At 38.1% G+C, this 27,670-nt stretch overlaps 1 protein-coding gene across 4 annotated transcripts; it reads left to right on the plus strand.

Moving 5' to 3' along the window:
* CFH (complement factor H) lies at positions 1-27,670 on the plus strand. 4 transcript variants are annotated; one of them, XM_062632116.1, is made up of 19 exons: positions 1-162; positions 4,092-4,277; positions 5,540-5,645; positions 6,951-7,027; positions 8,415-8,609; positions 10,200-10,370; positions 13,888-14,067; positions 15,580-15,780; positions 16,345-16,521; positions 17,630-17,806; positions 18,873-19,052; positions 19,196-19,369; positions 20,200-20,382; positions 21,784-21,966; positions 23,295-23,459; positions 24,668-24,847; positions 25,758-25,964; positions 26,571-26,747; positions 27,452-27,670. In XM_062632116.1, the coding sequence occupies exons 1-19, from the start codon at positions 102-104 to the stop codon at positions 27,658-27,660; spliced, it is 3,189 nt and encodes a 1,062-aa protein (XP_062488100.1). In that variant the 5' UTR covers positions 1-101; the 3' UTR covers positions 27,661-27,670. The 4 variants fall into 4 exon arrangements, with proteins under 4 accessions (XP_062488100.1, XP_062488101.1, XP_062488102.1 ...); XM_062632117.1 differs by lacking the exon at positions 10,200-10,370; XM_062632118.1 differs by lacking the exon at positions 4,092-4,277.

The following is a 27,670-nucleotide window of genomic DNA, read 5'->3' on the forward strand; positions in this document are numbered from 1 at the left end:
TCCCTGGAACAGTTAGTGAGGAAAATGATTGGAAATAACACAAAGTAATTAAAACAAGTAGGCTAAGATACTAAATCTGTTTGAGTTTCTGAATCTCTAGGATGTCGTTCCTGGGCTACACAGCTCTGGTCTTATGCTGGATATATTGTACTGCAGAAAGAGGTAAGCTTTAATGTGGCAGAATAAAACTCAACCCTTTCTTAAAGTGTACATGAAGATGGTAACTAAATATGTAAATAAAATGTTTGCATTGTAGCTATTTAATGAACTGCTGACTACAATAATTGAGATATTTTCTGGCAGTATTTAGCGCCTTTAGTACTTAGTATCCTGTGATAGGCGTTATTTCACCTATTTTTTTTTTATAACAACTGTTGTTATTAATTTGTTGCACAACTTTTTAATGGTTGCAATCCTTATAAACTAGAGGAAGACAACTCATTTATTATTAATTATGCTCCTTAATTTTAATATCTAAACTCTGTAAAGAGCTGGTAGATCAAAATAATTCAATAAAAAAGCATTTCTTTCTGCCTAGAAGAATCTGTAAAATCGTCTCAGAAAGAGGAATAATTGCAAAATTGACTGAAAAGCTTACAAAATATCTGTTGACTGACAGACTAGTTTGAATCCATTAAATGGTATAGATAAATGTATACAGGTATGCTTTCATTCGTGTTTAAAGAGTTAGCAAGTATTCTGGGATCCTTTTCAGAGGCCTCTGGTATTTTCTGTTTCTCTGTTCAATTTATTTTTTCTTGATGCTGTGCTTATATTGTTTAATGTATGTTTAGAAATTTTTCTTTTTTTTCTTTGCCTTCTATCTGGGTTTCTGTACATATCCTGTTGGGGGAAGGATGTTTTGTGGTTTTGAGCTGGTTTTGAGCTAGTTTTGAGCTACTGTGTCTTTGCTTGGTTCAGGTTGTTTTTAATTTTAGGTGAGGTTGATGAAGACCTTATTAATCAAAGCAATCTGATTGATTTTACTTTGAAAAACTGAAAAATCAGGACATTACTGAAATGTATCATGTTTTTTTATGTATGCTTATAATAAATACTGTTCCAAAGCAACTAACAAAGTCTAATTTCTTTGGAAAAATGTCCAGTAAAGTCCTGAAATTTGAAATGAAAGTTTGCCTGAATTTGCACTTCCTTTTCACAGTGCTTCCTTTAGATCAGGGAGATTGCAAAGGAATGTGAATGTAGCAATATTTGATTTATCCAAGACAAGTATTACCAGGGTTCTTAGTTTAAGCGTTATGTTGAATGTCTACGTGAGTTGTTCAAGAGCTGGGTTTTTGCATAAGAGTTGAAAAATACTTCTACCTGAATTCATAGTTTGTGCATGACGTTATGGAAGTTGCTACCAGCACAATGACAGCAAGAAAGCAGCTTGAGCTATAGCTATTTCTCACTGGGTTCAAGTCACATATTAATAGTAATTGATTAATTCCAGCTCTCCTGGTCTCTCACTAAAGGATTTGAAGGTATGCGTTTGGTGCAAGCTTTCTAATATAAAAATACAACCCTTCCAGTTTTGGTGAGTGCACATGGCGAGGTGTGTGATGTAATTAATACAGTTTAGAAGTACATCCCATCAGCAGATTTTTCCTTTTCAAGCTACTTAGAAACTGCTTTAAAAAAAGAGTAATTAGCTGTAGTCAGAAATGTATGTACACACTGTAACACCTGATGGTAACATGGTTTGATATGGTTTGACACCAGGGCAGGGGTGGTAAGGAACAATCTGAGAGTTGAAATTAAACTCGGAAAGAAGCATGTCTGAGTAATGATGAAGAGACTAAGGCAATTCATTTTCACACCTTTTTTTTCTTCCTATGTGAAAAAGGAGTTAGAAGGCACCATTCTGCACAACAGATAATAAAAATATGATAAAACCCAGAAGTGAAGAATAGAGCAGAGAAGCTCTCCTTGTACTAAACAGCTTCATTTTAAAATCACATAAGAGCATGCTTTCTCACCTTGCAAACTGAAAGCACAAATTGTAAAGAGTTCTGGTGAAAAATACGTAGAATTGGAAAACTTCCTTTCTCACTATTACTGTGAAAAAACTGTGTGCTTTTTTTTTTTTAAGTAAACTAACTATTTTTGACACATTTGAAAGGCAGAACTAGCTAGAGTAGTAGTCCTGTTCAGTTCACTCATTAGAAGGTGAGCGAGTCTTAACCCTGCTAAGGCAGAACTCCTTCCTGCCTTTTTCGATAGTATAGCAGTACCCTCTAGTGAACAGGACCTATAATTTTTACTTAGATGTAATTCTTAGGAGGGAGAGTAGTTATTAAAGTAGTTGGAAAGAACCTGAATGTGAGAGCATACTCTTCTGTTAACACCTCAACAGTATCATCAAAGCTTGTCTGCTTCTTATGGCTACTTAAGACAGCCAAAATAAAGTTATTGGATCTCACAATTAGCACTCTTTATATTTTTCCAAAAGGCTGTAACTGCAGAACACTTAAAATTCTGCAGCTTTTTTTCTTGATCTTTAAACAATTTTCTAAAAATGTGCCTCTAATGTGGTAGGTATTTTGCTGACTGAAATAACAACAGTGAGTGTTCAAGGGGATGTCTTTGCACAACTAAAGTAAAATCCACATCCACACTTCGATGCGGAAGAATAACTCTTTAATCTGCTCACATTGTATTAGAAATCACAGCTCCTTAATCTGGCTGCGATTTCCACAGTTTAGGTCAGCAGGCCATAACTCCACATCCCTTGCATGAGGAAAGATCCTAAATATTTTTTCTGTAGTCCCACTTTGAGGCAGCATCCAAACAATCCATAGGAAAGCATCAGTGAGAGTATTGCTGCTCTCTCAAACTCTGGCTTTACAACAAAACTGGTGAGAGGACTTTTGTGCCAGCTTTCTACTGTGCGATGAATTTACTCACTAAGAAATATCCTTCCCTGGTCGATTAGTTTTTTTCTATATAGTGGTTTCATTTCTTTTCCAGGGCTGCATTTCTCAGAGATTCTTTCATTTATTCTTGATGAATTCTCATCTTTCATGTTCAGATGTAAAACAAACTTCACTATATCTGATTCGCTAGACTGTCAAGACTCTATTATTCTGGGTAAAGCTTCAGTCTGTAAAATAAGTGCATTTCAGTCACTCGAGCACAGAGAATTAGTGACTGAAATTAGGTCAACTATTATAAATAAAACAATAAAATAATGTTACTTATTAAAGATCATTTAGTCTTTCATTAACGGCTTCCCAACATTTGTTTCTTTCCCCCTTAGTTTGTTTTTTCTCATCCTCAAGCTGTTGAGGTACTTCTTAATAAAATTAATTCAGGCTTATTTCTTGTAACTCATATGGGCTTGGCTGTACATTTCATGGACACTGAAGAAGTCCCAGGAAAGTGCTTTTGGGGAAGGACTCTATAGTACTGGACTAATGAGAAATATTGAACAACAACATCCCCCTCCCAAACTGAGTCAAAATGTTTTGAAGCTAACGAAGGTCAAAGTGAATACCCAGAATTAATCGCATCGTGCATTAAGTAACTCATGGACATGAGGAAATAAGTTTCAGAATATCAGGTGGTCTCAGCTTAGAAAGAAAACGGAGGCATCTAAAACTGAGGGGGGCTTTGGCAGACCTTGATCAAATGACACATGGAGTTAATGTCAGTAAGGATGGTGGTGGCTACAGAAGAAAATAGAAACTTGAAAGGAATCTACAGAGTGCATAGAATTGTTCCCTGTAGCAATAGAAGGACAGGCACAGGGACTCCTGCAGATGGAAGTGTAAAGGGTGTCTGTGGTTATAACCAGGGTAGTAATCTCATCTCAGTCTTTGTCACTAAAATCTATTTTATGAATTAAGACTTTCCCGTGTGGTTTCTTGGTACTTGCTTGACTATTTTTATGTCCTTCTAAATATGTCTTCGTATTCCTACAATATATGGATTCTTGGCAGTTTCTTGTTTTGTGAGATTAAGTAGAAAACATGCTCATTTGATCACAAATGTCCCCAGGATTTCTTGCTACATTTTCTATTGTAAAATTATTTTAGTGTTTGTAGTATGTGCTTCAGTCACCAATGTTTTCTGTTTACAATTTTTAGCTTGCAATGAACCCCCACCTAGGAGGATTAAAGAAGTGCCTACTGAAAGGTGGGACAAGCCTCCCTATCCACATGGCACTAAAGTAACATACAGATGTCGGCCTGGATATATAAAACTTGGACGAATTGTATTTGAGTGTGGTGATGGAGAATGGAAGCAACTCCCACCAGCGACAGAATGCAGAAGTCAGTATTTATGCAAAATACACGCAACCATTTGACTTGACATTTCACATTCCTTGCCAGTATTGTCAGTATGAAATTGCCATTGTATCCTTGGCTGTAACTAACTTATTTCAGCATCCTTTAAAATATGGTCTGGAAAAGTATGTATGCATAAGGAAACATTTTTGGAAATTTCTTTTCTTCAGATCAAAAGATTATCATTTTCTTTCTTTACTGATTTATGTTGCTATTAGGTTGGGTTATGAAGTTATTAGGAGCTTGCTTCCAAAATTTCTGAAAAGGTCTAATGCAGATGAAATTTACAGTCTAAGCAGAATAAAGCACTCGCCTAGCTTCTGAATGCAAGTCAAGAGCCAGCATTGCCTTCTTTCCAGTTCATTCAAGTAGTTCCATGAAAGATATAATTTCTTGAATTTAAAATTATTTTTCCCTTCCTTTTCTTTTAATCTGTGAAGAAAAAATTCATCATTAGTAAGAGAGCTGTTATTTATTACCTCTAATATACTATGTGAAAAGTTTAAAAGTATCTCACACCCTCATACAGAATTCACTAGTGAAGAAAAGTTTATTATTGTTAGTCAGCAGATACTTCTTTTCTGTAATGTTAGTTTTACACACAAAGAAGTTTTAGGCTCATGAGGTTCTTTTCCTTGCATATCTGACATACAAAATGTGTACTAGTAGAATATAGTGTTTGAGTTGATAATATAAATTTAAGTCCCAGGTGTCATTCAAATAGAGACAGATATAAATCATGAGTAAAAATAAATTCATGAAGTTCTTACTTAGTTTCCTTTAGATCTTCTCAGTTTTATATGTAATTGTATACCAGCCATTCAACAAGGATCTTTCAAATTATACTAAATTTGGGGTTGCTTTTAGTCATACTTCTTAGTAAATACCGCCACCAAGTGAATAGATGGTGACACTGGCAAGGTGCAGGTTGAAGGAGAAAAGGGATGGTGTGCCACAGATTAAGTGATCGTGTTCCCCTTTCAAGATAAACCACACTAGACAGCGACACTGATCATGAGGTTGTCCGTTTTCTCTGAATCACACTGGAGCAGGGTTAGAATCTATGCAAACACCTCTTCCTTGATGTTTGAAAGGCTCATACTCAATAGTAATTACTAGGAAAGTGCTGTATTTCACACTTTCACATTCCTACATATGGTGTAAGTAATTTCTTTTTCTTCTGCTGCTTCTGTTTGCTTGTTGTTGTCATTGTTGTTGGTTTTGGTTTGGTTTGGTTTTTTTACCAGATAAGCCCTGTGGACATCCTGGAGATACTGAGTTTGGTTCCTTTGAACTTACCAGTGGAAGTGAATTCGTGTTTGGTGCCAGAGTGGAGTACAGATGTAATGATGGGTAATATTTATTTAACTTAATATATGAGAGTTAATAGAAGTTGTTAATTATAGTGTCAGTTATAAAATTGTTGTCTGTAATGCAGCTGCAACTTAATAGTAATGCTTGATTATTGTTTAAATTTCTGCAATTACGGTGATGCTAAATAAAACTCATTCTCATGTCTGGTGCTATTGGAGTAACTGACCTCATGCACCTGAAGCTGGCACCCAAAGTGTCTAAAGTACCTAAGGCTGTAGCTAACTTGAAATCATGGCTGGCTGAGCAGAAAGCAAAAATAGTGATCTCTCTGTAAGGCTGCCTCGTGTCTGCACCAGCCAGCCAGTTCAGACGGAAATGCAGCTTTGTGTGCTGGAAGCAGTGCTTTCAGTAGGCAGTCTTGATGCAGTTATGTTAGCAAAGACATTAGTCTCATATTTAGAACCACAATTTATCAGTCCTGCTTAAATGATTTTATTTTCTTTTTCTTTTTACTTTGAAGAAGAATGCATTGTAAAACATGTTTGAAGGAAGACATTTCTGTAGACTCACTAATGTCTTCACTGACTGGCTCCTCCTTTATTCATCTTCTCCGATGAAAACTGCAGTAAGGCAAATACATAGTGTAGTGCTTAGTTAAGGATGCCTGGGACTGGATTTTTAGTTCGTGAAATGTAAACCAGCTATGGCAGTTTAACCTTGCTTTTGTAGTCTTTGCATTTCTGAAATCTAGTCAGAATTCAACAGAAAAAAATTCCAAAATCAATCGTCTCCTTAATCCCAATATTTCAGCCCATTCTTCACCGACCTTTCTAACCTGACCTGACTAACAGTGCTTCCTCTAGCTACAGTTCAGACAAGGCAGAAGCCACAGCATTGTGGCCATGTTGCCCTCAAACCTAAAATAGTACTAGGTTATCAAAGCATGAGATACGTATGGTTCGGATTAAGTCCTATTTTGATGCTATCGCATGGTTTTCAGTCATACTAGAGCACAAACAACAGGAATTTCACTCTGCTTGCCATTGATCATGTAAATTATCCCTAGGTTATTTGTTCTGTAACCAAAGCTTGCTATCTCTGTAATGAAGAAGCCATTATACTGATTACTTCTTACTTCCAGATTATTTTTTTATTATTACTTTTTGCCATAAGCAATTAAAATAAGGAAAATAAGGAAGGGGCCAGCTGAAAAACTTCTCAGTTTTGGTTAATCTGTGCTAGAGCATATGAAACCTACATCGTTTGCTTCAAAACCAACAGCACTGCTGTTCCTGTCACGTAAAGAGACTGTATTTTAGCATTGTTTACTTTTTATTCGGTAAGATACTGGATGCTCAGCCAGAGAAATTACCGTGAGTGTCAGGCAGATGGATGGAGCAATGACATCCCTCACTGTGAAGGTAAATGAAGTTTGACATTTAGTTCTTTAGCAAGCTGTCTTTTTATCTATCTGATACTGTCTAGAACTAGTCTGTGATCTCTCTACTAGTATTAATTCACATATGTTTAAATTCAAGTTGTACAGCAATGAAACTTACAATTACTGCTCGGCCATTTTAGTTCAATAACCACTCGGGATTTTATTGAAAAGCATTCACAAAATAGACTCTTGTCACCCCAGACTGCCTTAAAGCTCAGCCTCATCTAAAGGCCCTGGTGGAGTAGATGCCTGCAGAACATGGTTACAAGAGACAATTGAGATGAGGCATTTTGGATGTATGTGAAAGGATGTGTGTTTTTACCTAGCCTTCTCCTCCACCTCTGCGAATATCCTAGCCATTAGGATTTTATTGTAAGTTCTCCCTATTAGCATACTGTGGAAGAACTTCAGTAAATAAGAATGGATAGTCTGTGTTTTCACATTTCCTTGGTCTCGGGTACTCCGCGTTTAGTTTAGTAGATTTTGAATCTCCTCAGTTTTAGGCATGCAGGTCTCTGTCTGCGCAGTGCAGAGCAACGATTTCCAACATTTTCTGTCACGTGTCACCAAGAAACTGCAATTTCAAAGTCCTCATAAGATTTTTCTTTCATGATTGAGGAGTTTGTATAATGTCCTAATCGTGAGGAAAGTAGAAGATAAAATGTGAGCTCACAGAAAAGGTTCATAGACTTATAAGATGGCAAATGCTGTCACAAGGTGGAAGCTCTGGTAGACAAAAAGCAGCCACTTGCTCAGTGATATCCATGTGAGCATTTAAGAATGAGATTTGGTAGACATTTCCCTCTTAATAAAAAATATCTAATGACATGCTAATTCTTCCTTTTTCTGCAGTTACAAAATTAGGAGATGATAAGAGGTCTAAGTTCATGGCTGATATTGTGTTTATTTACTTTGGTAATATAATGTCCTGATAATATATAATTGTTTTGGTAATATGATTGTTCTGTTAAATTAACCTATTTTGACGAATTGGCCCTAAATGTCAGTCAAGGCTTACCTAACTATCCATAGAATTCATAGGATAATTTAGATTGCATGAAACCTTAGGAGGTCACCTAGTTCATTGGGTGCTGTCTTTAACCTTCAAGGGCAGAGAAGAGGATTGATGAGATCCTGTCTGCAAGCTTCCTCCTGTGACAGTCTGTCTTTTTCCTTAGGGTTTTGTACTGTATGTGTTGCAAATAGTATCTGAATACTTAACAAGAGTGTATATTTCTAAAATGTGCAAGGAAATTACAGTGAGTTTTCTGTATTTTAACTTCTTTGTCTGACAAATTATTTTATAGAATAGACCTCAAAATGGCTGGGCTTTTTTACTTTTGTTTCACTTTGTTTTATTTTTCCAGTGGCAAAGTGTTTACCTGTACAATCACCAGAAAATGGAAGAATAATTACAACTGGTGCATTTGAGCTTGGCCAAGAATATTCCTTTGGCCAGGTTGTAAAATTTGAGTGTAATGCAAAATACAGGCTTGTTGGATCTAAAGAAATCATTTGCTCTTCTAATGGAAAATGGAATAGTGATGTGCCTCAGTGCCAAGGTAAATAAGACACTATTTATTATCTGTAATTAAGAAGCTTTGTTCTCACAGATTTGTAAGGATTGGTTACTATATAGGAAACTACAAAGCTTTCACTTTATTTTACAGCAATTAAGCCTTGCTTGGCTGTAAACACTCTCCACTGCATATGTGCAGTAGAAGTAGGATAAGAAAGAGAAATTAGAGAATATTGGATGCTAATATATTCATAGTGGACCATCTGTTTGTTCCACATTTTCACTACAAGCTGTATGTTTTGCCAGGCTGCAGGTTCTTTGAAAATAGCTTTGGTATGTCTACATAAGAGTCAATCACTTCAGTGTTGATTTAACCAAAGTAATCACAAACAATTTGAATCTATGTGAACCAACTTTAAAAAGTGAGTATGGTTTTCATTCACCCATATAAAATACAAAGAAATCATGACGGATTTTGTTTTCCTTCAGACTAATCCCTTTTGGGAAGTTAGACGGTTAACTCATGTTTAGTTTTAATGGAACCACAGAATACGGCAGGTTGGAGGACCCCTGAAGGTCCCACAAAGCAATTAGCTAGGGCAAGTTGCTCAAGACCATGTCCAGTCAGCTTTTGAACATGTCCAAGGATGGAGACTCCACAGCCTCTCTTGGGTAACCCATTCCAATGTTTGACCACTGTTAAGTAAAACTGTTTTTTCTTACATTTAAGTAGCATTTCCTGTACTGTAATTTCTGCCCACTGCTTCTCATCTTGTCACTGGGTGCCAATTACTTCATCATCTTTACTTCTGCCTGCCGCGCCACAGGCAGGAATTAACACATGTAAATAAGATCCTCCCTCCTCCTCAAGCTCTCTTCTCTAGACTCTAAGTTGTGTGAGATTGGATTGTCAATATTTAAGAATGAATCCTAGGAAGCTAATGGTAACAAAGACCATCAAGTTTCTTAAACTATTTGTAAGTTATCTAATTGGGAAGCATGTGTTTAGAAGAGCAGAGTACACGTCAGGATGTCAGATACATGTATGGTTTGTTCACACTTTCAGTGCTTCATTTTGCTGCTTTGAAACCCCCATTTATTGGAATTTGAATAGCATAAAGTGGGAATAAACACAATTGTTAGTAACTTTTGCAGAATATAGTTAAATTCTTTCTTCATATTAATGCCATGATTTAACTGATCGTCAACTGGCTATGAGAGAGCTTTAGATTTGCTGGAAATTACAAGGAAATGAAATAATCTGAAAAAATGAAATTCCTAAATTTCAGCAGCCTAGTTACTTAGTTCAGAATGTCCCCTGCCTTATATTATACTGATTCTGAGATCCATTAAAATCCAAAGCAAAGCTTTGAAATCTGATTCACAAGCCAATTTGCTATTGATGCTGTGCTGTGCCACACTTTCTACCCAGCACCCACAGTGAGGTCGCTGAAGAGTTTTCAAATAAGATTCAAACAGTTTCCAAATGCAAATGTTTTTTTTGGAGTTAAATGAAAAAAAGAAAAAAAAAACAAAACAAAACAAACAAACCTTAATTTTATTTACATAGGGATTTATTCTTATTAAATAAAAGCAAACAAAAATATATGGATATTGTCTTTCTCAACTTCAGAAATTATCTGTGATGTGCCAAAAATTCCGCATGGATATGTACAGTCTCCAAAGGCATCTTACAAGGAAACTGAACAACTACAGTTTACCTGTGATAAAGGATACAGATATGGTGAAAGAGCAGATGCACGATGTACAGCAGCAGGATGGAATCCAACCCCCTATTGCACTGGTATGCCTTACCTAAAGTTATTTATTTGGCACATTTTTTGTGTTTGGAAGTAATTTCAGAGATTAGTAATGACAAAAGTTAGTTTATTTATAAAAGAAGAAATCCGTCCACATCTGACCAATATCCCATGAAGATCTGAAAGGATTGTTAAGTGCTAAAGAGACCAAACAACTAGATAAAGAGTTTTTCATGAAAAGCAGTAGCAAAACCAGTTAATTTGGTCTTTTTTTAACTTGTGTGTAAATATAAATAAATAGGTCCAAAAAGCAACAATTGTGCCAGTATACTGCATAAATGAGACTAATGCTAAAGTACTTCATGCAGCATTAATAGCTGTTGTTGTTTTAATCTTTTTTTATAGGATTCAGAATTAGTGGGAAGAATACAGGAAGAAAAATCCTAATTTGGAAAATTAGGAAGGAAAAAGCTGAATGTCTTTGCCTTCTACAAAAAGTGATTGAAAACCTTTTATCCAAGGAGTAGAAAAATCCAATACTAAAAAGCATAATTAAGCAAACAGGAAAAAATAGGTGTTAATACCAGAGAAATCCAAACTACAGAGGGAATCTGAAATCTTTAGTGGCATGGGAAAATTAACACTTGAAACCAACTTCTTAGAGAAGTGGTGTGGGTTTTAAAGTCCTATTGTCTTCATATACAGTCTCAACGTTTTTAAAGTGTGTGTAACATGAACAAAACTGGTACAAATCAGTGTACCAGATGGTGCTCTATGTTGGAAGACTAGTTAAAGAATTGTCGTTCAATACCATATGAATTGCAGCAGTATGAATAAAATCAGGTGTCCTGGTTTCAGCTGTAACAGTAATTTTTTCTCCTTCCTATTAGCTGGTGCAGTGCTGTGTTTTGGCTTTAGTCTGAGAACAATGCTGATAATACACCCATGTTTTAGTTGTTGCTAAGTAGCATTTACAGTAATCAAGGACTTTTCAGCCTCTCATGCTCAGCCAGTGAGGAGGGGCACAAGAAGACTGGAAGAAGCAGAGGCAGGACACCTAACTCAAAGTAGCTAAAGGGATATTCCGTACCACAGCATATCATGCCCAGAAGGATAGATCCCTGCTCGGGTTGGTCTGGGTGTCAGTCAGCAGGTGATGAGCAGTTGTATTATGCATCACTGCTGTTTATTGAGGGTTTTTTTCCTTTCCCTTTTTAGTTTTATATCCTCTTGCTCTGTTATTTCCCTTATCATTATTGTAGTACTACTTTTGTGTTACACTTTATGTATTGGACTGTTCTTATCTCAGCCCGTGGGGTTTACATTCTTTCAGTTCTCCTCACCATCCCATCCAGAGGGGGGAAGTTGGCCAGGGGGGCTGCATGGTGCTGAGTTACCAGCTGGGCTTAAACCACACTGTGGAAAAATAATAGTCTTAGCTTGATGACGTACTTCTGAATGAGCACTCAGCATCTCACCCTGTATGAACAAATGGAAGATTTTTGAGCTACTGAACTGGCCTCTGCATTTTGTCTGAGTGTCCTGATGAGTCTTACTGTAGTGTGAGCAGACTGAGCACCTGGCTGCTAGTTATTATATCCATTCTTTACATTTCCAAAGTACTAGCTCTGATCAACTAGTTGTAACCAAAGAACAGTTCAGAAATGATCCCTATTTCACTGATGGAGCTTCAGTAAGAAATTGTTAGTGTATGGTGCAACCTCTCAGAAATGACAGGAAATTACAAAAGTATCCTTCAAATTATCTTTCAAATGAAAATCCTGGCTTAAGTTTATAAACTGCCTTTCCAGAGTTGCTCAGAAATAGTAAGATAGTGTTGTAGAAGGAATACTCTGAAGTTGACATGGCCATTTCCATAGGAGTTCAAGCAAATGTGAAGCAACCCAATTTCAGAACATAAGTACTCCATTGATGACCATAAGTGCATAAGCTAAAAATTACATTGGAATTGTAGTGCTAAATTGTACACAAAGCTGAAAACTTTCTACACAGCCATTATGTCAAGATCTGCGTACAATATAATAATTCATTAACCCTAAGAACCATGGACACAAAATGATGTATAAATGGAGACCAAAGTAACACAGTATGCATAAATCCTGCCACTGTCCATCACTGAAGACAGCAATTTGTTTAATGTCATCAGAACTGCAGTTGCACAACCACATTATCCATGGTGTTGAAACTTCCCATCAGAAATTGTCTGAGAATCTCTACAAATTAATATATTTACAAAGCTGAAACTCCTTCTTGCTTTCTAACTCCCAAATGCCTTCTGAGCACTTACTCGTTTAAGATGATAAATCCAGAATTTCTGAAGCTAGTCCTGTTGGGCATCATCCCTCTGGCTTATGGATCTTTCTTTAGTTTCATTCAACTACAGAACTTAAAGACTGTATTAAAATCTCTCTCCAAATCCCACAAAGAGAAATGTTGTGTCCCAGTTGAAACAATTTGATGTAAATTTGGTGGAAATCAGTTGTGGCTTGAATTCTCTTCAAGGAATTGCCAAATGTTTGAAACTGGAAAAAAAATGTTGGCAACAGGGCAACATTGTAGGCTGTTGTGTGCCACCCACCTTCCTGGGACCTCTTCCAGGAAGACTCCTTTAGAAATATAAAGTAGTCATAGTGCCTACTCAGTTCTTGACCTTTCTGCATCAAGATTAGCAATTATATTAATTAATATGCATTGCCTACAATTTAGCAACATGCTGCTCTTCGGAAATAAAACATTCTCCCAGGCACTGATACGCTGGGCAAAGATATTTGGGGCATATTCAGACACTAGTTCTGGATCCTACCGGACTTATCGCTGAACCTAGATGATTCAGCAGTACATGCATACAGCTGATTCACTCACCTTCACTCCACAGCAAGACCAAGCTGTAGGTACTTTATAGTCATTCCTCCCCAGCCCTGAGTGTGTTAGCGGTATTTTTGAAGCTCTGGTTTATAAATAATATGCTTTCTTGGCTTCTCCAAGCATAAAGATACCATGGGCTCTTTACAACAGCATTCCCATATTTTCTCAGTTGTCAAAACACTTCCATTGTCAGTGCAAGACCCTAATCTTAATCACACAGTCTTTGAAGGATCAGTTCCTAATTTAGAAGTGCAGTTATTTCTCCATTTACAACCTGTCAATGAACCTGTCCTCCTTTGGGACAGTGTTCATTAACCAGCCCTGGAGAGCTGTGAGTGAGCCCAGCATAGGTCATTTTGAGCTCCAGCTGAAAAACGACCTTCTGGAAAAGATGAATCAAATTCAGTTTGATCACTTCTAGTTCTTGCTCGAGCCATTCTCTTTGCAGTTTAGTCTTCTAATTAGCACTACATTGGTAACAGCTGTCAGTCTCCTCTTAACAGCACTGTATGTTTCTAAGAGTGGGAGAGAAATGTAACCTTTTTTTTTCCCTAAGAAACATCTTTTTAACAATTTTATGCAGTTATGGTCAATATACTATGCAAATAAGAACTTATGCAGTAAGTATAAACATGTTCTTCAAATTAGCAACCACTTTTTTCTCTTTTTATTTAGAGATTACATGCTCTCCCCCAAGAATTCCAAATGGGGACTTTAGACCTCAAGGAGACAACTACAGAGAAGGTGATATAATCACAATACAGTGTAATCCCGGATATCATTTTAAAACATTGACTGGCAGAAGCACAGCTGAATGCACCAAGAATGGCTGGGTGCCTGATCCAGGCTGTGTCCGTAAGTAGCTCTCATGAACAAAGACTCAATGTGTAGCATTGTTGGAAATACTTCAGTAAAAAGGAGGTCAAGAGAAAAACTGAAGAAGCATGAGAAACGAGCTGCTTATTCATTGTGCTTCTTTGTGATGTAAAGCTTCATTTGGTGGTGGAAAAATCATCTGCAGAAACAAGGGTATAATCTACACTTACATTATGTTATAAACACAGGTATTATCTATTACTGCATTTGTAAAGTATGTGTTAAAATGTGCTATAGTCAGCTCCCTGTCAGAAAGGTTTATGGCCCACCTGAGGAGTAGCATGCCAGTTAAGGTAAGAGAGCATAGTGAGTATTAAAGCATCCAGACAAAAACAGAACATAGATAATGTTTGAAAGGTATCTTTCATCATAGTTATCACAGTTTTAGACTTTTAGGTGCTGTTGCATGTTAGTATATTATGAACAGTCACAGTTTTATTCTACCTATTATAGCCTGTCAGATAACAAAGCATGATATTCTTGATTGTTGATGAGTTCTTTCTTGGCTTAAACTTCCCTTAACTACAGTGATAGTTTTGCCCAGTAGCCACAGTATTAATGACTGAATAACTAAATCAGGAAGTAGTTTGATAATTAGTGAGCTATCACTCATTGATCTTTGGTCCCTAAAAATAAGAGGAAAACCTAGAATCTGAAAGAAACCCTGCTGAAATCTGTCTTGGGATGAACCTTTGGATAAGATTATTTGAATTACTCCCAAAAAAGTGCAGTTAGTATCTGTATTAAACTTTTCTCTGTATGTTTGTGGGTTCTAAAACTCAGGTGTCATTCTGAGACCACTCATTATTGAATGGTCTGTCCAGTGGGTGATCTCCCCTGCCCCAGCATGAAGGTTTTGGCTTTGGGAGGAAACTACTTGCCATACCCGAGTAGGGCACCCTTGTAAACTTGCATGAAACCTTCTGGGAATCTTCCCCTTCTATCCTTGACTTGTCCCTGAAAAAGGTCAGTTCTTTTGAGGAAATGAGACAACAAAAGAAAAACATTGCAGTTTTAAAATAAAAATGAGAAGAGAGAAGAGCTAGGAAGAACTTTTGGGGCAGGATCCTGAAAGTTACAAATTAAAGTGGTGACAGGAGTCATCTCAATTTTAAGAATCCACTGTTCAGTGTGTATATGTGAGCTAGCTGTCTGGGCTGCCACCATGGTCAGTATAGTAAATTTAGTTGAGACTTTTCTTTGTATTCTACAAAGATAGCGTCATCTCACCATATAGAATAAATACTCCGATTTAGCTGGATTTCTGTTGGTTCCATTGGAGTTGGAGGGGAGCAACACAGGCATAAGCACTGACAAAGACACCAGAAGCAGAGTGTGATTATTCCTGCGCTCCTTAGGATCTGCCAAGTTGTGCAGCCTTGTGTCTGTCAGTTTCAGAAAGCACTCAGTTGATGATGATGAATCTGAATTGTGCCTTGAGCATTTTGTCCTGCATGTGTTGATATTGTTGCTGTTAAATTCTATTTCAAGAGAAACCCTGTGACTACCCCGCTATAGAAAACGGCAGGTTATCTGACTCACTGGAGTACTACAAAAGCTATTACTTTCCAATGAGTTTTGGGCAGCACGCTGATTACCACTGCAATACTGGTTACTCAACTCCGAGTGGAAGGTACTGGGTTCGGATGGTCTGTTCTGAAAGAGGCTGGTCTCCAGAGCCAAAATGCTTCAGTAAGTGCATTTCCATTATATGCTCAATTCTGTCATAGTTATCAAAGGTCTGTGCATCACAAATTGTGCCGATGGAGCACAAGATGGAACAAAGAACAGTTTGTTAAAGTAGAACTGCTTCAGTTGACCCCTGGAACTGCACCCAGACTGTAATAGTATTAGTATTATAACTGCAGTATTGCTTCAGCCATCTTCTTTGTGCTGAAAATCACTCAGGGTAGACATCACCATTTTCAGCCAGAGCCGACTATCCAGAGCTCATCTATATGACTCTAGATGCACTGAAGTTAGCTGAGCTTGTTTATGAGCAACTAGGTAAGCAATATTGCTTAATAGACCACTTCATAGCACCTTATGTAGTGACTTGCACTCCTGTTGATGTGATTCATCAGTCTTAAGGCAGTGCAGCAAAACATGCTTTCATTTCAGTTTGAATGCGAATGTCTTCTGGGGTTGAAGGCTACAGAAGGGTGGCTGTTTTTTGCTGTGTTCCTAAGAATTAATTTACCTGGCTTCTTGCTGCCAAACGTACTGTGGTTAAAGGTACTTACCTTCCTTCTTTAGAAACATGTCAAGTCAGACGCCTGGAAAATGGTTATTTCTCAAGTAGCCAAAGCATTTACAAGGAGGGTGAAAGAGTTAAATATATCTGCAATGATGACTATCAGACTGAACATGAAGATGGGGAAGTCACATGCACAAAGGGTAACTGGTCACCTCGTCCAAGATGTATCCGTAAAAGTGAGTGTCCTTGTATTTTGTTGCCATTTCTAGCTAAAGCCAGTAAATCTATCATCACATCACCTACATTAATCCATCACCACTCTAAGTCTAGGTGCTCCACAACTGGAATGCAATGTTGTGATTCTCTCAACTGTCTTGTGCGGCGCTCATTCCCTGCATGCAGCTGAGGTCGCTCGCTATGTGCACAATGTAACCCTGTAAAACATCCACATGTGCTTCATTCAGGTCTCTGTAAGCTCTGGGATGTCAGCCATAGTCTCTTTGTCTTCAGTAGTGAAATCTTGTTCTAACATAGTAATATAATACAGAGTCATCATTCGCCTTGCACAACTTACGTGTAATGTGTCTCCTTTCAGCCTCCCACCATGCCACCTGATCCTTGTTTCTCTTGCTTCCTTTCTAGTCAGCACCATACTGGAAGGGTGGGGGAATAGGAAGGTTACCTCTCCAAACTCCAGCTTTCGTTCCTAACTTGCACCAAACTTGAAATTGCTAGAATGTCTCACAGTGACTTTAAATACTTTAGAAAATGGTTTTATAGAAAGAAAATTCAACCTGACTTCTCTTGAGCTATAAAAATTTTTTTAGGAAAAAATTCCACCCTAAAAGAGGCACCGACTACAGAATGTTTCATGCTGCCTCCCACTGAGATCTTGAGATAGCAATGAGCCAGCAAAATAAAATCTTATGATTCCTAGGCTATTGTGGGTATCACTGATATAAACCCCCCCAAAACTGATCTGGAGCTTAAACTTTTGCAGCTCTTGCACTAAAGTATCATTAACTCTGCTCCTCGCAGTGAAATATATCCTCAAGAGTTCCTCAAAGTGGGTTTTTTTTTCCCTGTCTTGAATTACTTGACTCTCTAGTGTCAAATATTGCTATTTGTTGTGGTGTTGATTTCTGAAAATGAAGAAACTCTTTCACAGAATGGTTTATTAGTAAGGAATTTGGCATACTGTGAAAGTTTTCTTTCAGAATACAAGACCAGGCCCTGTCCAACCTGACCTTGAATGCTGCCAGGGTTGGGGTATTCACAACTTCCTTAGGCAACCTGTTCCAGTGCCTCACCACCCTCACAGCAAATTCTGTCTGTCTCTTTCAGAAAAGTGCCAGACTGCCTATTTTGACAATGGCTATTTCTCCTCGCAAAAGAGAGAATATAATATACAGGAGAAAGTCAACTACCGCTGTCGCACTGGCTTTGTAACTCCAGAATTACGAGAAACAGGAGCCACAGAGTGTCGAGAGAATGGCTGGACGCCAGCTCCCAAGTGCAGCAGTGAGTAGTGTAAAGTCTTCAGAGCTCCCTGTCACCATCACAGGCACAGACATGATGTACAGAGCTTTTTGTCATCTAGAGACAATTTTCACTGGGCAGAGGGAGACTTAAACCAGCAACTGGTGCTCCAGAGATTGACTTTTCTGGGGCTTCAGGAAGTAAAATGAGAATACGTAAAGGGAGTGACAAAGGCAGGAAAATATCTACTGTCTTCTAGGCGAGCTGTCTTTTTGCCCCTCTGTAGTACAAAGTAGGTGGCAATCACTGACCTCACCAGTGATTCTTACCTGATACAAGGTACATATGCCCAAATTTACTCCCAGTTCTCCCACCTTGCGTAGGTGGAAGATTTATGAAGAAATGCCTGTGAACCAAGGGATTCTTCCATAAACTTTCTTCAAGTGTGACCAAACTAGAGAAAAATGGGGTTCATTATTTAAAAATATGTTATCCTGCATAAAAAGCACTATGTGTATGGCTGCCCTGGTGTCAAAAAATCCATTTGTAAAAAACACCTGTGTGCTTTTACCTGAAAAGGCTTCCATGCTGGTGTTGCCTTTATTCTCTTTGAGTCTTCTTCCTCTCCTGAACATGGGTAGGAAAGACAAGACTTAATCTCCCTGTGTTATCATACCAAGGCTTGTAATATTGACCAGCTTTAGCTGATATCTTGTCCTTTTATTTTAGGTTGCCTTTACCTAGGATTTTGTGCCTTTTTTTCCTACCCTGCTCACAAATGATGGTGGGGAACAAGAGTGCAAACTGTTTGCTATGACACCAATCAATCATAATGAAAATACGTAGTAAAGGGAGTGAATCTAAGGAGGAACTATTTATGCAAGATACTACTTCTACACACGTATTTATGAAAATTAATGCAATAGAATATCAATATGCTATATACAATACTCTACATTCATATTTTGACAATGCAGAACTTCTAATGTTTCAAATATACTGAGTAGTTCAGTAGGCTAGCACACACTAAAGCACCTACAGAAATGGTGCTTCCAAAGAATGGTGTTTCTGGATCACAAAATGCGCTAACTTTTGTTTTATTCCACAGAGTCATGTAAAGCACCTCATGTGGACATTTTGAATTACCACGCAGATAAAACTGTGTTCATGCCTGAAGATACAATTGAGTATGCATGTTGGGAGGGGTATCAACCTGCAAATAATATGCCAACTGGTACCGCAAGGTGTGGCATAAATGGTGAATGGAATCCAGAGCCCCAGTGTCTTGGTGAATATTGTTGTACTTGCGTAATTCTCTATATATTTTGTGAGGCTTTTTTCTTAAAGATTATTTTTTGTTTGTTCTGTTTAGCATTTTGTCTATTTTTTTGTAAGGTGCACGTTATATGTTAAAATATTTTGTCTTTGTAGCAATCGAATGTGAAATGCTGACATTGCCCAATGGAGACTTTTCTCCCAAGAAGGGTAAATACCGCAATGGAGATGTTGTGAAATTTACCTGTACAAACAATTACGTGAGAGTGGGACCTGCTTCTACTCAGTGCTATTACTTTGGATGGTTTCCATCACCACCTGTGTGTAAAGGTAATGATTCTGTTAACTTTGGTAGGAAATAGATGAAAATGCTTGGGTCCTAAAGTCTTCTGTGGACACCTCCTATAAACCAGTCTTGCTCCCAGGAAAAATTATCCCATCTTGTCTCTAAAAGGGCAGGAACTTTGGATCATTTCATGTGTTTTGCTGTTTTATGTGAAAGATTCTGAACAGTTGAACTTTCAATGCTGAACTTTCAGTTAGCTTTAGTTACACCAGCTGAAGTTTGGCAAGAACTGAAAGTGAGCTGGTAAATGAATTGTACAAAATTCTGCTCAGGTTATTGACTATAATGTGTGAAAAATTACTTATTTTTTTTTTAAAAGCATAAATAATGTGCAACATGGCAGCCAGGAGTGATTAGTCTGAGTAATGTCCTCTCTTACTGTATCCTAAATGTGCTACATTATGCCACTGCCTAAACGTTGATACTCATCAGACATTGTACCTTCTGTACCTTTTTTTGATCACATGACACTGAAAGAAAAAAAAAGCTGTTTTGGAGATGACACAGAGCTAGTTATTATTAAAAAACTGGGTTGGTTTTATCAATCACTTCTTTTATCATAGCAGGCAATTGACAATACATGGAAATAAGAGAGTAGAATGAGCCAGGATGATGCTTATCTGTTTATGATCTCCAGCCCAGCACAAATACAGATGTTCAAAGACATAAGCCAAGGACCTGTTTAACCTCTTCTACTGATTTTTCTTAACTTTAAATTACAAGTTCAATCTATTTTATGTAGCACTTCACATAAAACTGTGCTAAAAGTACTGAGTTAGTATGTTAGAGCATAGATTTGATCTCTTGATTTCAGTGAATGCCAAAGGCTGTGGACCTCCACCTGAGATTACCAATGGAAGTATTGCTGATACCTCTGTGAAACGGTCTTATCATGGGGACAGAAAGACATATCAATGCAACAGTGAACTGAAACTGGTTGGATCAAAGGAAATAGAATGTGTTGATGGGCAGTGGTCATCTCCTCCCTCTTGCATTGGTAATCTATGTAACTCCTATTTGTGAGAAGTCTGTAATTCACTGTGGGCTAATACTTTAAGGATATTTTCACAAATAGAATTACATATTTGCAGGTATAATACATTGTGTTCAAAATCACGTTATGGCTAAAAAGTAAATACACACTATGTAGTAAAGCCAAAACCTTATTAGTAATATAGTTGAAATCTTAGCAGTCCAATAAAATAATTGCTGTGATTATAGGAAGAAAATAAATACGTAATATAGAAAGAATAATTATAAATATATAAATAGTACGGAATATCTATGTAATGCAAGCAATTTATAGTATACAATTGCAATTGTTATATACACACTTTCTCTTATTTACCCCCTTTTCTGGAAGAAAGTACCCACTTTCTGTGATGTCATTAGGTGGCGTACATCAAACCTGCGGGTACCAGTGTCAATGACAGGAGCTAAAAAACTGCTTGTGCAAAACTACTCTTTGCTTGTTCAGACAGCGTCTCAGAGTTAAAGTAGAATGGAGTATTCAAGCAGAAAATCTGTAAATACAGAAAGTAATTCAGGGCATTCTTATGGCACAGGGTGATCTAACAGCACAACCAATAAAAGGTGCAGGTTTTATAGACTGATGTACTCTGTCCCTATACATATGCATTCTGGCACATCTTCCATGAGCAACACTGATTGATTAAAACTGTTCAGCATGGAGCAGAGGCTTGAAAGAAGAGGGGTCCAAACCTGAGTTCAGATTCAGTTTTTGAGTTTATCATGGGTCTTCCCTCTCCCTCATCCAGAGCAGGCATATGCCCTTATTCCCCTTTTGTGACTTTTTCCTGTTCAAAAAAACTCAATACTCACTTGCTGCCCTAGTGTGTGCTGTCACTACCACTGCAACACTGACAGCCCAAAGCAGGAACCTTCCTGTTGTCACACAGAGGTGACAGCGCTGCAGCCCTCTAAGTGATGATACTGTGATTTACAGTTCTTGTAATAGTACTAACTGCAGGTGCACATTACAAATGTGTAGCTGTATAATCAAATATAATTTTGACTGATGAGATCCAGGTGAGCTGGATTGATCCCACTCAGGGATCCGCATGAGCTGGATTAACTGAAGGTTTTCTCACACTTTAGGGTTTATATAACAATGAAAAACAGATTGAGGAAATTACTGTTAGCCGAAGGTACTTGTGGAGCATGCTGTGGAGTTACCACAGTGATGGAAAAGGAAGGGAAAAAACAGGAGAGGGATTTAGTACACTGACTCAAGGACATACATACTCCAGCTGCTGTTACAATTAATGGGAGTAAGTTTGCCTCACGAAATGCAAATATAGTTATTTTTATTTAAGTTCTTTCAGTATTCATATATGACTCCAGTATTATTGTGGAATACTTCTGCTGTTTTCAACAGAAGACAAAATGCCATGTGGATCTCCTTCCTCTATTCCAAATGTTGTTCTCCATCAAGAAGACCAGCCACAGTTTTCCCATGGTGATGAAGTAATGTGTGGATGTAAAGAAGGCACTGGCAGTTCTGAGGAAATGAAAATAAAATGTCTTAATGGGGAATGGGAGCCTTTACCGCTTTGTGTTGGTATGCTACATCCATACATAATATTTCTGTAATATTTCAGATCTGAGTGAAACATAAATCTATTTAAAGTTGAACGATTTCAGCTAGCGATACATAGCCAAAGCTACTATAGTTTCATGCATCTCAACTAAGTCCTTCATCCTGGAAAGACTCCACACCTACAACTGTGTAAGCACTCTGAGTAGGTTTGGTGAAGGGAATGGACACTTGCACAGTGGGTAAAATCAAGTATAGGTGTACAGGTGTGCATCCTTGGTATGTGGTGGCTTTTACCCATTTTCTAGTGTTCCTCCCTAGTAACAACCTTTCAGAAGCCTTGGGACATACCTGCAATAAAGTAGCATGCCTGCTGCATTAATTACTTGTAGTTTCATGTCTCTTTGTACTACTTTGATTTTTGAAACCCTACTGGGAATTAAAAATTACATTAATAAACAAAGTGTGCTAGGCTTATCTCATCCTCACCATTTTTATGTGGATTAGTCCTTTTCGCTTCATCAGTAGTTTTCTCTTTTTTCACATCTTTCCATTTAGTTTTGCAGTGCATAAGTTGAATGAAAATAATGCCTTTTACAAAGATATAGACCAAAGACTTTTCCTAAGAAAAAGAAAAAAATTACATTAGAGTCAGTAATTTAAGAAAAAGTCAATACTGGACAAGAGTAACTCTTGCCTGTGAAAAATCACTCTAGCCAATTGCTTGTCTTTCTTTAACAGAACGCATATATTCAGTTCTTGGTTCCTTCTTTATTCTGAAGTCATTTTATATTCATCAGTGATTTGAGACCTCTGTGCCTTTATTTACAATTACGCTGAGGTTTGAATCAGGCACAAAAGACGGTCTGATGAGCTCTCACAATTAGCTTGTGTTCTGACTCTCAGAATCACTGGTAGAGGGCGTTAAGACACAGTTATGACAGCAACACTTCAACAGGAGATTGATAACCTGATACATATACAATGTGGAGTAGTACTTCCTTTATGCTCGTGCTTCTACAAGCTGCTTCTTGCTCATCTTACTATCATTTTATAGTCTTAGGGAAGAAAAGGATTATTAGGTTTTGTATTGTTTACTGCACTCAACAAAAGGGAAACTGCCAGCGTAAAAATCAATGCTTTGTGAGGTGGAGCAGCCTCATCTTTAGATATCTGGAGCAAGCAATCATTCTGTTACTGTAATCTAGGAATCTTAGGGGTTATCTCACAGTACAGTAAAAAAAATAACTCTTTCACATGGACATGCATTAGGAAACTGATGACCTCTTCATCACAGAATGCATGTGTATGTTTTGGTGTTTTCGCTCTTTTTGTTGATTTTTTTTTTTCAGATCCATCCCCTCAGTGTGTTCTTCCAATGGGTATTGAGCTTCGCAAGTCAAAAAAGGAGCCTGGGTCCCCTGGAGTTATACGTTACACATGTACAACAGGTGACAGAAAGATTAAAAAGGCAGCTTGCGTGTCTGGAAGATGGTTACCGGAGATTGAATGTACAGGTATGGGTTTAGATTTGCACACTATTTCTTCTTTTTATGGAGGAATGATAAATGCTTATTATTAAACCTCCTTAACGTTGCTGTGTCACTAGTCTGATATAGGAATGCTTACATATACACTTGTATGTGTGCTTACTCAGTGATATGCTAAGGGATAGTAATGAATAATTACGGCAATCATTTAAACAGTTAACTGGGTTTAGAGATGCATGGCTTTAGTGAGCCAGACATAGTTATGTGTACTCTGACAGTGGAACAGTTGTCACTGCCACTTCTGATGTGAGGAAAGATGCAATGGCAAATTTCTCAGTTCTTCAAAAGGTCTTTACTGTGGTGCAAATGAGAGTAGCACATAGCTGAAGCTCAGGCCAAAGTTCCTTTATTTTCTGGAAGCACTCAAAGCTTTTCTAGTCCTGATTTTGCCTTTTTTTTTTTTCTTTTTTCAATTTCCTCCTATTTTTCCCTGTTTAGCAGAATATTGCCTGTAGAAGGCATGACTGTGAAACAATCATCACCTCACTGCCTGCTTTGATTATGCCAGATTCACGGGAAATGATGCATGGAAGTGGGAGGAGTAGACAGAGAGGCAGTCACTCAAGGGAGCATTCCATTTCAAAAACAAGTTTTCTGGAGCCACTAGAAGCAACAAACCAAGTGCCGGAGGTCTCCTCCAGATCTCCTTCTGAGATCTACCTCCTTCCCTCCCTTTTTCTCTACCTTGGTAGGAGCAGCCCTTTGTTCCTTGAGTGGCAAAATTGAAGTTTATTTCTTTGTTTCCATTTGTGATTCTTATTTAGCTCTGTTACCAGATAAGTCTGAAGAAAAAAAACAAACTACAAAGTGAAACAAAACGAAACAAGAACCTCAAGAGCTGGTCCAGTTTTCCTACGTTCACCATAGAGAGGAACATAGAAAGCACACAAGAGTGTGCAGCTGTTTGTAAGGGAAAGGAAGGACTACAAAAAGCTCAAGCTTTAACTGGTGTAGGCAACGGTCTCCTATAAGTAGGAAAGCACATAAGCGTCTGAAGGCAGCTCTGGCGTTTCTGAAGCAGAGCAAAGTGATCATGATTAATATTAATGAAAGCTTGAGATAGCTACTGAAGTATTATCTACTGCCAGTGTTTTCCTGGTTGTTTGTCTTGTAATCTGCAATGAACCGTTCTACTTTATCTTATGTTTTGTTATAACACGAGTATGTGCCCTTAGCTGAGGAAAGCGCATGCCCACCTCCACCTCAGCTGCCTCATGCTCAACAGACAACAGTTGGAAGGAACTACAAGAATGGGAGTAAAATAGCTTTTTCGTGTCTGAAGAGTTTCCAGCTCATTGGCATGAATGAAATAACATGTATAGAAGGGAAATGGCAATCACCACCTCACTGTGTGGGTCAGTAGTGGATTCTTTTTTCCTATTTATTTTGTTATGAATTTGTGTGTTATGCATTTACCATCATCATTAACAGGGGAATGGTAGTGTTTATGTTAATATTATCATGAACAGGTAACTGCAGAAAAGCAATAGAACAAAGTTGCTAAAGAAAGTGCAGTTAACCAACTGCTGGAGAGTAAATCTTTTCATGTACACAGACTATCTGAGGTGGGAAATGCAACTTTCAGGCAGACCCTCAAGAGCTGTGTGTTTATTTGTTTGTTTAGTATGATGCAGAATGGATTGGCACCGTTTTTACTGGTGGCCTTTGATAGTGTCATGTTGAAAATATCAGTATCATTTATTATTTAGTTATAGTAGTAGCAAACTTTGGTTTGGAGTTGAGATTTCTCTTTCAGTTTTTTCAGCTTCACAGAGATTTAATCCATTGTATGTATCAGGAAATACATTCTAATACTTCATCATTTCTCTTCTCTTTTTGATTTTGATTTTCATGTCATCACAAAACTCCACAGAACATTGGTGTAACTTTGTGAATGGTGGAAAAACGTAATGGCTATCATTCCAGAAACTCACCTTCAGTGTCCCCAGATAATGTCTCTTCTATTTCTCTGCCTATGAAATGTTCCGTGTTCTTCATGCAAAGATGTAACTGTATCTCTTTGCTTTGAACTAGAAATGGCTTTAATTTGGTTGAAAGGAAAAGAGAGAAACCCCACATAGAACGGAAAGGAGAGAAGGAGAGAAAAGTTTTGCTCTGTGTATGTTATCTATTTCTTCATCGTCCTTTCAAGCCAATTAATTTAAGTTTAGGTTACTTCTTTTTCTTTCCGCTTTTAAGACAGCACATGCCATTGGGATATTGTCTTACATTTATTCATCTGTGTTTTCTACATATATGTTTTAGAAAGACCCTGTTTTCCACCACGACCCATAGAATGCGCTGATGATCCCAGGCTGGAAAATCAAAACTTAAAAATTAAAAAAGAAGGGAAAACAATTTATCTGGCTGGTGCCAGACTAAATTATACTTCTCGTCCTGGATACAAGTTAGACGGACCATCAGAGATAACGTGTTCTATGGGAAACTGGACTTCAGCTCCTACGTGCTTGGGTAATATCAACAAATACTTGGTTTTTTGAAGTGCATTTAGCCATGAGATAGTAATAATTTGAAACAGGAGGTTCAATAGTAAGTGCCAGTAACTCCTTATTTTGCAATGGAATCTTATCAGCATCATGAATGTCTTCAGAGCAGTTCTGACTGGATATAAAACTGACTTTTTAAGTTCAGTTTAGCTGTTAAATTTTCTCTCGTACTCATGCAAGCTATGTTCAGTTCATATCTCTGCCAGGTGGACCCTGGACACATCCTCACAATGCAAGGTTCTGTTTACTACACTGAAGCCTAGGAGCTGCTTTGGTGCTTCAGTGGTGGAAACCTCTTCAGTGTAGTAGGGGACAGAAGACTTCTTTGTTAAAATTTTGTCTGGCATGGTTAGGAACAGGATCTAAATATTTCAGTGGCTGAAGTCCATGCCTGTTTAGAGGAATGATTATTTAATCTTCCACATGCTACCTATTACATGAAATCCACTGTTGGCAGATGACTATGATGATGTTAGAAAAAGCTCACTAAAGCATCTGTTTGGTGCAAACAGTACACTCAATTCTATGTCTATCACACTAGCACAAGCATCAGCTTTCTGTGTCTTTACAGAAATGCCATGTGGAAGTGTTCCAAAAGTTGCCAATGCTCAGACAGAAGGCAGAAGCAAGGACGTTTATGAGCCTGGTGAAACAATTCGCTACCAGTGTGATGTGGGGTTCCTGATTGTTGGCCCTCCCGAAATTATTTGCAGAGAAGGAAATTGGACAGCACTGCCCATTTGTGAAGGTATAGGTTCTGCTTCTAACTAGTCCATGATCCTTCTTGGTCTTTCATGTTGTGAATTAAAATAGTTTCAAATCCGGCATGCAGGTGAGTCTGGCCAATAGAGCCACAAGGTGGCTTGCTTTGGATGGGCTGCTACAACTCCTCTTTTTCTGGCTCCTGACAAACAAAAAGCAGGGTCTGTCAGCAAAGAAACGTTTCCTCTGTGGGCAAAAGCTAGTAGCTGAAGTTCGTCTCTCTGCTGAAATTAGGCAGGCAGAGGATTATGGAGGGATGGATGCAGGCTGCTAAGCACGTTGGTTGCTGAAAGTTACATTCAAACAGTAAATAAATCACTTAACTCTACAGCACTTTGACACGTCACACTATCACAGTATGCTAGAGATTGGAAGGGACCTCGAAAGATCATCTAGTCCAATCCCCCTGCCGGAGCAGGAACACCTAGATATGATGCTGTAAGGTGCCAGTCAGCACAATCGGTGCAGAGATTGGTGGATCTCGGCCACTCCTTTTCTCTTTTAGTCGCTCTAGGCAAAAATAGTGTTGTGTGGCAAAACAGTGCAGAATGAAGACCATAACATCTTACTTTCCTACATGTAGAAAATGATCTATAGTACACAAACTGCTTTTGTTCTTCAGGAACAGTAATGCTCTGGAATGCAACACCTGTGATTTTCATATTGCTCCTGCTCTACTGCTCTTTTCAGATGTTACGTGTGGAGTTGCACCTGAAATTCCCCATGCATACATCACAGGCACTCAACAGGAGAGGTATCTGCCTGGTGCCAGAGTGCACTTTGAATGCGAAAGCAATTTTCAGATGATGGGTGGAAATTATATCACGTGTACAAATGGAGAATGGTCACAAGCACCAACTTGCAAAGGTAGGAATCCGTGCTTTGGTATCGCCTGTTAGCACAGAGGGG

Source organism: Pezoporus occidentalis, unplaced genomic scaffold (assembly GCF_034315485.1).
Source record: "Pezoporus occidentalis ecotype Australia unplaced genomic scaffold, CSIRO_AGI_Poc_V1 ctg383, whole genome shotgun sequence".
Classification (NCBI taxonomy): Eukaryota; Metazoa; Chordata; class Aves; order Psittaciformes; family Psittacidae; genus Pezoporus; species Pezoporus occidentalis.

Excerpts from the sequence above, each read along its gene's own strand:
- CFH (XM_062632116.1), top strand. The coding sequence starts at position 102 with ATGTCGTTCCTGGGCTACACAGCTCTGGTCTTATGCTGGATATATTGT. Across the intron at positions 4,278-5,539 it reads ACCAGCGACAGAATGCAGAA|ATAAGCCCTGTGGACATCCT; the intron begins GTCAGTATTTAT and ends TTTTTTTACCAG. Across the intron at positions 23,460-24,667 it reads ACCGGAGATTGAATGTACAG|CTGAGGAAAGCGCATGCCCA; the intron begins GTATGGGTTTAG and ends ATGTGCCCTTAG.